Source organism: Nuphar pumila, chromosome 14, assembly GCF_984573655.1.
Source record: "Nuphar pumila chromosome 14, dmNupPumi1.hap1.1, whole genome shotgun sequence".
NCBI classification, from domain to species: Eukaryota; Viridiplantae; Streptophyta; class Magnoliopsida; order Nymphaeales; family Nymphaeaceae; genus Nuphar; species Nuphar pumila.
This window is the reverse complement of record NC_143262.1, coordinates 85,347,087-85,360,052: the sequence shown is the minus strand read 5'-3', so window position 1 is coordinate 85,360,052 and position 12,966 is coordinate 85,347,087. Positions and strand designations below refer to the sequence as shown.

The window sequence follows — 12,966 nt, the reverse complement described above, 5'->3', positions numbered from 1 at the left end:
TCTCCCTCTCTCTCTTGAAGCAAACTGCAGCCCACACTCAGTCGGCTTCTCTCGGTTGCCTCCCTCCTCGTCCTCTCTCCAACGGGCTCTTGCACAAGGTATAATTTTCTCTCTCTCTCTCTCTCTCTCTGGTCTTAAAATGGATTATGTGTAGCGAGAGAAGTGGTTCAAAGAGTTTCTATTTGATGGGTGTAAAGTTTTGCTGGGTTGCTGTGTTTTGCGTAGAGAGTGGCTTTTGGGGTGCTCTGTAGCAGCCTTATTCGTGAAGTCAATGCAAAATTGGAGAGGCACCCAAAACCATCATTTCATGGATTTTGATGATGAGTTGAGGGGAGTGAAGTGGCTCGTGGAAGTCGGTGTCATCCAAATGAGCCGCATGAAGGGTTATCTGATGTGTTATGTGTGACCCACAAACTGTTTCTTAATTTGCGTATGAGGATTCTTGTTTAGATTGTTATTGCTTTTTTCCATCCTTATTCGTATGAAAAATGGTATCAATGAATCAATGTTCATATGGTTATCTCATGAAGTATTTTATAAAATCAATCTTATTATGATCGCTTTGTTCAGTGTTCTGTGTGGGTCATTGCAGGTATGGTCATTTTGGAGGGCGCTCTATGTATGGATCATTGCTGGTGTGGTCATTTTGAAGAGTGATCCGTTCCTTGGTCATTGTTTTAGGAGAGTATATGTGGAATTGAAGTTATTCCACATTTAGATAGATTATCAACTTTGAGTTCCTTTGGAAGTTTGTGGTGGATAATTTACATTGGTTGGCTGCGAACTTAGATTCTGTATCCAGGCGCTTGTGACCAACGAGTATATATTTCCAGGGGGAAAAGTCCATGTATATTTTGAAAAGTTTAGGCACTTATTATTGAGGGGGGATCAGGTGCAATCACATTGCACAAACTGCCTGGCCGCATAACACCTGCCCCATTTAGACTGTGAGTCCTACAATGGCTAACCGATTCAATGCATGTTTTGTAGGGCCAGCAGCATGCACAGTGCTAGGTGATGGGGCATCACATTTGTTTCGAATTGCATTTCACATGATCCATAGTGGTTATTAACTGTTTCTGTAAAATCAAACAACTGATTTCAGGGAGATGGGGCATATTCCTGCTTACTTAAAGAAACAATTGCTTGTTACTGATGACATGATTAGCTGTTTACTTTGTGCAAGGTATCTCGTGGTTAGTGTAACTAAATATTGGTATATAAAGATTATTGCTTTTCTTTTTAACTTGTAAATGTGATCCTTTTTCCTGAACCAAACCTTGTATTCGAGACCTTTTCAGAGGAGTTGCATTGTTTATTTTGAATGGATAATTTTAAGTTGTGGTTTCTTTAGGAGCATTTTCATTACTTATGGGTCTTGATTGGGGGATTAGTATGGTTTTGGCAATTACTTAGGAGTTCGGCCATTTGGGCCAAGCAAACGTGCCCTAGTCTAATTTATTTTCCATTTTTCATTTAGTGGGTCATGGGATTACTTTTTCCCTCCATCTTTAATCCTTTTGTCCTTTCTTTTGTGCTAAAACATATTGTGCTTCAAATTTTCCCTTATGACTTCTTAATTTGGAAGGTAATGTTTTAAGTTGTTCCTAGTCATTTTTATGTCAAGCTTAAGGTGTAATGCACATTAAGTGATAGAATAGTCCACAAAATCACATTTAAACGAGATCTTTTCAGCGACCTTTTTTCTCACAAGTCATTGGATATTCTTTAAACAAAAACATTCGAGTGTGAACCAAATGATGGCGAAAGCTATGATTTTTGGAGTCTCAAAATGAAGACCCTATTCGCCTCACAGGACCTCTGGGAGCTCATTCAAAGTGGATACGAGGAACCAAATGATGGCCACCATCCGTTGGTGCTCGCTAGTGGTGCCTGGTAGAGAGAGAGAGAGAGAGAGAGAGAGAGAGAGAGAGAGAGAGAGAGAGAGAGAGAGAGAGAGAGAGAGAGAGAGAGAGAGAGAGAGAGAGAGAGAGAGAGTCGGGGTGCCTACCCTGACCCTCTTTTATGCAGATCTCTCTCTTTCTCTCTCTCTCTCTCTCTGCGTAAACGAGGCTCAGGGTGGGCAGTCCCTGACCCCTCGTGCCCACCTTGGCTCCACCACTGGCTGGAATATATTCTGCAGAAACATGACACTGTGAAATATTACTTGCGGAATATGTTTCATGTCCTTCTGTCTTGGCATTCAGCAATCTTCAATAAAGAACTCTCTATTAATCCTGATTTAACATGATGTCATTGCAGTTCATTGTTTCCAACTATGCAGCACACAAAGCTGACTTCACTTGTGTCTAGACTTGCGCAATATTCAAGCTGGTATCCCATAAGAGCAAATTGTTTTGGTAAATACTTTGGCCCTCTAAGATATAGTTTAATATGCAAGTTTTTGTGGGTTCATATGCAAGTGCTGCTCTTCCCTTTTCCTTGTTTTCTTCCATCTTATTATATGAATGAATGTTCTTTTGAGTGAAACATGATAATCTTATGAATGAGATAGTAAACCAGAGTTACCGGAAGCACCTAGGCGTACGGGGAAGCGCACTTCCCCGATACGCGCTTTGGAAGCGCGAAACGTCGCGCTTCCAAAACGCATGGGGAAGCGTCCCCCTTTTTTGGGAAACACGCTTCCCCCACACTTCCCCATTTTTTTCATTTTTTTCGCTTCCCCCTCGCTTCCGGTTCGCTTCCTAGGTCGCTTCCGAGACGGTTCATAATTTTCTTCTAAGTGGTCCCACGCTTCTCCGCTTTCCCGCTTCCTAAATTTTTGAAAGTGCCTCGCTTCTCGCTCCCGCTTCCTCGACTGGTAACTCTGTAGTAAACCAACCATTCACGTAGAGAAACATTTTTTTGTGCGTGCCTGCAAGCATGCTTATAAAGGTATTTGTGTGGAAATGTTGTCTGCCAAATTGTTATTGAAGTGTTTGATATGTTATATAGCATATTGCATAAGGTGTTGATCAAATTGTAGAAAATGAGAACGTTCATGTAGTGCTGTCAATGGGTTGTGTTTGTGTCAGGTATATGACCTGACCAGAACCCAAATAGCAGGTATAGGCATAAAAATGTGGACCCAAACCCAACGTAAATAATATGTAGGTTAGGTTTGAGCTATGATTTTCGTCAGATATCTGATTGCCATGATTTTAATGAGTAGTTTACAGGCATCTATGCATATTTATGTACACACACTTTAAATTATACTGATCGGTTTTAGGCTTTCATTCTCGTGACTCAATGTAATCCAAGTACAAACCTGAACCCGACTATTTGATTTTTGGTCAGTTTGGTTCACCCTCAGGGGTGGGATGACCGACCGGTCTGACCCTTTTGGATACTTACCACATAGTATGATTACAGTGGTCTTAGGAATGTAATGCTCATTAGATAGAGAAAGTGAAGTCATACGATCTTATCCTAATTTGAAGCTTTAAGAAGAAAATGGACTCTTCCTTCTCTTCTGTTGGGTTTTCTCTCTGCTTTTCTGTTTCTTTTTTAAGGAAAATGGAAAAAAATTAACTTGATGCCACATAAAATGGCAATGTAGTTCTCTTCTGAATTTTAAAATGCCTAATAGCTTTCTTGTTTTGTTCCAGACCCCTCCTTTAGAAGGAGCAGTTTTGGCTATTTGTGCATACGTGCACTGCCTATGTGTGAAAGGATCAACTTTTCCTTTCATGTGACTACAATAGTTCTGGATGGTTGACTAATCTTTCATACTTTCACATTGAAAGATCCTTTAATTCCTTGTCCTTATTGCCTTTTACCTTTAATTCTGAGTTTTAAAAAGCATATATCTGGTTTTGCAAGTCAGAAAATAATTTTAGATATTCATCTCAATCCAAATCAGTCAAGACTCGGGTCTTTCTAGTTTTTCTAGTTCTGGCTTGTGCCATCAGAGTCTCACTGATCCTCATGGTCGTATCTAGGGACTCTTAATGAAACCAAGGGCCATCCATGAAGTAGGTAGAATCGTAGTCTTCAAATGTTGGTCTGAACTGGAAACTGTATATGCAGTTCATGTTTTCCTTTCAATAATTGATAAAATCAACAGGGAATTCCAAGTCCTTGTCTCTGTTACAATTGCAGCTCTGGTTGGGAAAGCCATTTTTTAAGATAAAAATCATCCTTCGTCGTCACTTATAGGCATTATTTGCCATAGGTCTGCAAAGAGGATCACAATTGAGCTACTCCACCATCGCATTTAAGGAGTTTGAGGAGGCCCATTCTGATGGAAAGGATGATGATGACGAATTTATCACCAAGAAGAGAGAGATTCAACCACAGGGTGTAGATCCTAAAAAGGGTTGGAATTTTCGAGGGGTTCACAGGGTATTTTTTCTTTTTGCTTCTTAAACATGAAAAGTAGATGTCAAACTGAAGCATTTGGGAAGATTTATGTCATACTGGGTTTGTTTAAAAAACAAAAGAGACCCAAATCAAACATGCTTTTAATTTCCTGTAGGCAATCATCTGTGGGAGACTTGGACAAGCTCCGGTTCAGAAAATCCTAAGGAATGGGCGGACAGTGACCATTTTCACTGTGGGAACAGGAGGCATGTTTGATCAAAGAACTGTAAGATCAGAAAACATGCCAAGACCAGTTCAATGGCACAGAATTGTTGTACATAATGAGTCACTTGGAGCTTATGCTGTTCAGAAACTTCTTAAGGAGTATGTATTATGAATTTTCATTTGTTCTGGATTCATGTTTTAGATGTTTTGTTTTTTGGGACGGGATTTCAGATTCATGCCATCTTGATATCTCCGAATGCAACTCTGCAGTCAATATAGGCTTTACTAGTTGCTTCTATTTTTCAATTGGATTATTTTTTCCTGCCTTCTGTATTCAGCTCACCAGTTTTTGTTGAGGGGGACATTGAGACCAGAGTCTACAATGATAGCATCAACGGTCTAGTGAAAAATGTGGCTGAAATATGTGTGCGCCGTGATGGTATGTGCTAATAACTTATGTTCATTTTTTATTTACATATGCTTTGATAGAAGTGTTCACTAATTTTTACGTAGTGGAAAAGTTGTGTCCCTTAGCTTTTTCTTGGGAATGAATTTTAAAAATAATAGCTTTAAGTTTTATATGTTGTCTTCCTCCCTAAGCACGGGCTATATTAAGAGGCCTAATCCCTTACATATTAGATCAGTAGGATACACATCCATAGAACATTCGTAGAATTACAGTTAATACTGACTTAGGTTTGCTATTGCTCTGGGGTATTTCTGGTTTGTCAAAGTAAATATTTGTTTTTTTTGGGAAGGAAGAAAGATCTTTGTTAAAAGTAAGAAATAAATTTACAAAAAGGATAAATGTCCATCAAGGAAGCCAAATGGACAAGCACAAAGAGCCGCTATGGGCACACTCACAACGGACACTAAGGGCATACACCAAAGAGGGCTCACAATATAAAAATAATATTTTATTACTTCACAAAAGGTATGCAAGAAGCATACCAAACAATGAGGGGGTGACCACTTTATATATACAGAATGAGAGGGAAGGTCTAACGGCTAGTCAACATGATTTGACTCAAATAAAAAAACATAAAATAATATTTACAAGAAAGAAATAAATAAATAAATAAATAAATAAATAAATAAATAAATAAATATATATATATATATATATTATGTATGCATACATACATATACATATATAATATATACATTATATATGTACAAGGTATACATTTTAACACTCCCCCTCAAACTTACGGTATAATTATCGAAAATTTTCCAAAAAGAAAGTGAAACCTAGGAGCTGGGAGAAGTTTGGTGAAGAAGTCTGCCAATTGATGCTCTGATGTGACATAGGGCATGTCAGTATTGCCTTGAAGATACTCTTATAGTACATAATGACAATCCATCTCAATATGCTTTGTTCTTTCGTGAAACATATAGTTGTTGGCAATGTAGATCACATCATCACACCCTTGTTGTTACAATATGTTTTCAAATTTCTTTTATTTGAGTTCCCATGTTAGCAATCTTCTTAGCCAGATCACCTCGTCATAGTCATGACCATGGCTTGGTATTAGACTTTGGTCGATGAAAGTGAGACCTTCTACTATTTCTTGCACCTCCATAAGGTCAAAGATTCTTCTAGAAAAACACAAAACCCGTGGTTGAGTGTCTATTGTTAGGATCACCTCCTCAATCACATCAGTATAAGCAATTAAATCTAATATACATGAAGAAGATAGAAAAATGACACTAAAAATAAAATTTTTAATGTATCTAATAATTTGTAAGACTGCTCTCATGTGAACGAATGTGAGAGCATGCTGAAATTGACTAGCTGTATGAACAACGTGCGCTATGTCTGGTATAATGATTGATAGCTTAGAGAGTGCTCCAATCAGTTGTCAATAAGGCATTGGGTCTTCAAGAGGTTATCCATCATTAATTTCTATATTGACATTAGTAACATTGTGAGTGTTAACTCTCTTATCATCTGTAATGCTAGGCCTCAAAACAATATCAGAAGCAAATCTAGGCTGAGACAACAAATACCCCTTAGGAGAGTAAGCAACTTTAATTCCTAGAAAGTATCTTAGAAAACCCAAATATGTCATTTCAAAATTGCTTTTAAGAAGTTCTTTGATATTTTCAACTCCCTGTTTGTCTTCCCTAGTGACGATCATATCATTCACGTATATGAGTAAAATGACAATACCTGCATTAGATTCATTAACAAACAAAGTTGTATCAGTCGAGCAAGATAAAAAATGAATATCACACCCAACCTTGCCTTGCTAAATCTATTTTACCATGCTTTTGACATTTGCTTTAAGCCATAAAGAGCCTTACTCAAGTGAAGCGCCTTCCTTTAATATGCTCACACCTGATGGTGCTTCATGTACACATCTTCAACTAGTTCCCCATTAAGAAATACACTCTTAACATCCATTTGGTACATGGGCCAGTTTCTAATGGAAGCAACTGCTATAAGGCTCCTAATAGTAGTCATTCGGGTAATAGGGGCAAAGGTTTATTCATAATTTGTCCCATATTCTTGAAAATATCTTTTGATTGCTAATATGACTTTGTACCTCTCAAGGGTCCTATCACTCTTGGTTTTTACTTTATACACCCATCTATATCCTATAAGTTTCTTTTCCTGTGGAAGATCTTGAAGTGTCTAAGTTTTGGCTTTTTCTAAGGCCTTTAGTTTGACTCTCGTGACTTCTACCCACTCAAAATATTCTTTAGTTTGGGCATATGAGGCTCTACATAGGAGTGAATCAACATGATACACACCTTGTATTTGGATGAAAATCGTAAGACAAACTTTTTTGGGGGCTTTGATGCTCTAGATGATCTCTTAGATTGCATCTTATTTTCACTTTCAATGTTTGAATATTTTTCAAGTGTACATGGAGGTTTTTGAACCTTGCGTCCAGTGTATTGCAAGTAGGTTTTGTCTCTATGGGGTTGCTCTTCACAAGTCATTTCATATCTTGATTCATTGACATTATCAAGGCCAAACTCACAATCACAATCATCAATATCATGCTTTAAAACAAAATCAAATAGAAAATAATACTCAGTTACTTAGATTTTTCACAAAGAAACTTTCATTTTCGAAAAAGGACATATTTCTTGAAAATATAATTTTTCATTTTTAGGATCAAAACACGTATAACTTTTTGGTTGTTTGCATATCCAGAAAAGGCGCAAGTAATAGCTATAGGAGAAAACTTGTCATTTTTTTGGGTTAAGACAAAACACTTGCATCCAAAGATTCTTAATCTTGAATAATCAAGATTGAATTTGAAAAGTTTTTCAATCGGGGAGGTGTTTTGCAATGATGATGTCATTCAGTTTATAAGATACACAACGGTTAAAGTGGCTTCGGCCTAAAAAACTTTAGGTACATGACTTGTGTTAAAATATGTAATCTCATATCTCATATGTAATCTCATAGGCAACTCATGTATCTCATATGTAATCTCATAGGTAGCTCATGTAATCCCTTACAATATTTTTCTTTTTTTCCATTTAGTTTTTAGTTTGATTAGTTCTAGTTAAAACCCAACTAGAACTAACTTAAATCCCCATTTTAGGACTCTCATAGGCTTCACCTTTTTGACTAGTCAAAAAGGCCTTTTTGACTAGTCAAAAAGGCCTTTTTGACCAAGTCAAAAAGGCCTTTTTGACCAAGTCAAAAAGGCCTTTTTGACCAAGTCAAAAAGGTGCAGCTCCAAGGGAGCCGTTGGACTCTCAACAACTCTAATGGAGCTGTTGGGAGTCCAACTACTCCCTTGAGGCTCCTCTCATTCCCTTTATAAATATGGGGTTATTCCCCTTGTACAGTTCATGCTCTCGAGCGTGGGATTTTATCCCAAGTTCAATAAAAGTTTATTTTTTCTATTTTTGTTGTGAATAACCTCTTTTGGGTATAGTGTATGTTTGGTGTTGATGCTCTCTTTGTAAACCTTTGTAGTTCTTGTAATCTCATTATGAGAACTTGTTGAGAGGTATTTTTTGTGGATTGCATTTTCTTACATGGTATCAAAGCCTTTGGTGGACGTGCATTGGGAAGCGTGCCATTCAAGTATTTCTTTAATAAAGTGAAGGCTTTTTGAAAAATTGATTGTGTGTAGCCGTGAAAAGCTTGGAAGGCTACCCATTGTTTTCGTGGTAAAAATACTTTTTTTTTTTCTTATTTGTTCCTCTCTTCCCCTTTCCTTCTCAAGATTGTAAAATGGATGCCAATGATAATGTCACCATTAAGCCCATAAAATTAAACGATTCAAATTATGTAACATGGGCTTCTATCATGAAGTACCTCATTTGGGGAAAAGGTCTATGGGGCTTAGTTGATGGAACCGACGAAGAACCACAACTAACTCTCACCAAAGAAGGAGGTAAAGAAGTACCTCTTTCGGAAGTTGAAAAAAATAAGGCTATCTCCAAGTATGAGAAAAATTGGAAAGAATGGAGAATGGGTCACGTCAAGATCATGTCTTTGCTAATCTCTAGTGTGGATATAAAGAAGTGTCCAAGTCTCGCAAAATTTGAACACGCCAATGATGCATGTGAGTATCTTAAGAGAATGTATTCTCTTAAAGACATTGCTCACATTTGTAACTTGCAAGAAAAAATTCGGAATATGGTTCAAGGGGAGAAGAGTATTAAGGAGTATTATAATAGCCTATCCGAGTGATGGGAAGAGTTGGCTCTTCTTGAACCAAAGTGGCATTGCCCACAAGATATTGAGCTTCGCCAAAATCAAGTAAATGCGGAGCATTTCTTTCAATTTATCAATTGGTTGAGACCCGAATTTGAAACAACCAAGTCCGCTCTTCTACATCGGGGAAATGTTCCTTCTATTGAAGATACAATTGAAGAGTTAAGTATGGAAGAAAATAGACTCAAGAAGCGAGTCGCCAAGAGTGATGATGATACAGTTCTAGCCGTATCAAGACCAGGCAATCACATTCGCACTTACAAACCGCCACATATTGGAAGGACAAATAATGAAAGACAAGGAGGTGATTTTGAAAGAAAAAAAGTTATTTGTTATTACTCATGAACCAGGACACGTTAAAACTTACTGTCCAAAGTTAAAAAAACCTTATGAGAAGAAGGTAGCTACTATGGAATCAACGAAAGAATCAAATGAGACGTCCATTGGAAACATGTCTCTAACTCAGCTGGTAGAGGCACTACAACCTCTTTTCAAAGGAGCTTCTTTCTCTGCCGGAGCCGTTGTTTCTTCTGTTGGCATCTCCGATCCAGGTAAACCTCTATGACTTATTGACTATGGTGCTTCGTTTCACATGACACCAAACATAAAATTGTTTTCTCAATGTAATAACTCAAGTGGATCTAATGTTTTTACTGCAGATGAAACAACTCTTGAAATTAAAGGAATAGGGAATTTCAAAAATAGTTCTCAAAACTCAAAAGGATTTTGTGTTCCAAAAATTAGATATATTCCTAAACTAAATTTAAATCTCTTATCTGTATTTCAGCTAACTGACCATGGGTGTAATGTTTGTTAAATTGTCTACGAAGAGACAATACACATACGAGCACAAATACTTTATAAAAGAAGTGCACGATGGCACTCTCACAACACTTGAACAAAATATGCAAAAAGCATATAAATAATAAACATGCAATAATGCATGTTAGAAAGTGACTTGGAATGCATTGGATTCAATAATGAACCCATACCTATGCACGTGAAGTGCAAACATACCCATTAAAGGGAACAACATAAGCACATAATGTGCTAATACATAAAACCCAAAAAAGGGAAAAATATGACATAAAGTCATAAGTTACATATCATTGAAGAATAAATGGAAAAGGGGTAAAAACCCCATTACAATGGAGCATAAGCTCCCTCAAGAAGTAAAGAATTCAAAGGGGAAGAGCCCCTATTTATAACCCTTTGAGGAGCCACATTGGGGGCTCCCAAAGGAGTCGTTGGGAGCCCCCAACGGTCACATTTGTGACCGTTGGGGGCTCCCCAACGACTCTTTTGGGGAGTCCTCCAATGTGGCGCAAACCACAAAAATCATATTTTAAAAAATAAAAACAAAAAGATAAAAGAAAGAATTACAATCATATTCCGAAATAGAATATGCGTAAAATGACTAAATTACCCCTATTGCCTAAAATAGAGAAATATATATTTTATATATATAATTAGGATAATACATATGCATATATACCATATATGAATATGTATTATACTTTATATATATAAAATATATATAATATTACAAATGTTGGATGATACATTTTAACACCCCCCCTCAAGTTTTGCGTGGGGGAACGAAAAGGTTGAAGACGGCAAGAAGAAGAATCTCAAAGCTTCAAGAGCCTTCAGAACGAATGCCATTGTAAATGTCTTCCTCCAATGTCTTTATCGATGAGCACCTTCTATCCAAGGGACTTCTTTTCCTCCTATCTTCAAGATCCTGAGAAAGGAAAACAACAAAGAACAAGTAAACAATATCTTTGCACTTTACTAAAAAAGGAACATTCCTAACAAAGTGCAAAAAGTATGCATAATATGATGGTTACTATAGAATGAACCGAAAAAAAATTTTAGAAAACCAAAGTTTCTAAATTATACATCATGTTAAAACAAAATGAGCGGAAGCAAAAAAATATGCAAAACTAGATTGCAAGAATGCATAGTGCATTCATAAGGTCCACCATTGGACAAGTATAACCCCATAATGGGGAATAACAAAAAGATCCACTAAGGGATACCACAAGAATCCTACGAAGAGGTATAACATACATATGCTTTATTGAATGAGAGCCCAAAAAAGACCATAAAGAGCATATGCATATACTTATCATTAAATGAATTAATCCTCAAAGAACTCATTAATGATCATGCTTCAAACATGTAATGAAGTGCCAAATAAGAGAAACGAAGTCTCCAAGCATACTTTAGGCAAAATAAACACAAGAGTTCACAAGATTTTTTTTTTTAAAACATTTATGAAAGTCACACTTTAATTGACAAACTACACATTTTGCATATAAGGGTGACAAAAAACCATAAGCACTTAATATATAGATTAAATGCTAAGAAATCAACTTGATATGCATATCAAAAATATGATTTACTTGAAAAACACAAGTCATGAATGAAATTTTGCAAATTTCAACAATAGTTTATCCATTACAAACAACTTCCTCATTAGTCCTCCAAAAACCATAAATCAAGTGTATAAGCTACTAGATCAAGAATATGAAGCCATTAAAGGCCAAAGACACACAAATGTGTGTAAAAGAACCTCTTGTCTACATATAATAATACTTGAAATAAGTGCATCTACGACAAGAACAAGAGCATACATGCCAACATGGACTAAAAAGTATCTCTTGTCTACGTAAAAATACACTTAAAACCAAGTATGTTCAGCTACTAGAACAAGAGTAATAAGCCAACCATGGGCTAAAACATAATACATCTCTTGTCTACATAAGATGGCACTTGAAATGAGTGAAATAAGCCAACCATGGGCATACATCTAAGCGACTAGAACAAGAACACAAACGCCAACATGGACTAAGACCACACACGATGGTGTGCATCAACGTGTCTTGTCTACATATGATAACACTCAAGACAAGTGTGTTTAGCTACTAGACCAAGAGAGCAAAAGCCAACAAAGGCCAAAAAAACACACGAAGGTGTAATAAAATTCTTGTCTACATATGATAACACTTAGATAATGGGCTTTAAAAGGAAAAGACTTTTGAGGCAATAAACCTGTAATGAAAATAAACCTTGAATAAAACAATACTCCTTTTTATTAAAATGAACTCTCATAGCAATAATATGTATGTAAAAAATATCTTCAACAAGATACTATAATCGATAAAATAAAATTCTTGAGAACAAATATGTGAATATACACACACCAAGAACACTTAGAATACTTGTGAAAAAACACAAGACCACAAAATCATAAATTTATTGCCATGTAAAAGTATCTCCAACAAGATACAACAATCAAGACCTTAATATTCTTGATAATAAACCCACCATGAATGCACAATAAGAATGCTTTTAGAACACTTGTGCACAAAGAGCACAACACACGGAATCACAAATGTGCAAATGCACTCATAAGATTCTTAAAATAAAAGGTTGGGCTATAATCCCAAAACACCTTGATTTTAAATATACCTTAAAACATTTAAGGTTTCAAACACCATATGTCCATCACATTTACATAGAAGCATCCATAATATCAATGGCCACACCAAACGAGTGACACAGTCATATACCAAATCATTCTAGAGTCCCAAGGTGCCCATAACTCACCTCAACCACCATCTATAATATGGTAAGATTCAATGGAGTAGCAAGTAACTTAAAGACAAAGATCTCACATAAAGAACATATTAAATTCTTCATACAATACTTCTAAGAAGTAGAAAGCATACTGAATAACT

General features: G+C 36.5%; 1 protein-coding gene across 1 annotated transcript in view; it reads left to right on the top strand.

Moving 5' to 3' along the window:
• Positions 1-12,966, top strand: part of LOC149817209 (single-stranded DNA-binding protein, mitochondrial-like) — a 29,621-nt gene continuing 16,655 nt past the window's right edge. The window contains exons 1-5 of the mRNA XM_089987910.1: positions 1-98; positions 2,263-2,360; positions 4,178-4,347; positions 4,481-4,689; positions 4,869-4,969. Of these exons, the coding sequence (XP_089844036.1) occupies positions 2,279-2,360; positions 4,178-4,347; positions 4,481-4,689; positions 4,869-4,969 (562 nt within the window). The 5' untranslated portion in view covers positions 1-98; positions 2,263-2,278. The remainder of the gene's footprint in view (positions 99-2,262; positions 2,361-4,177; positions 4,348-4,480; positions 4,690-4,868; positions 4,970-12,966) is intronic.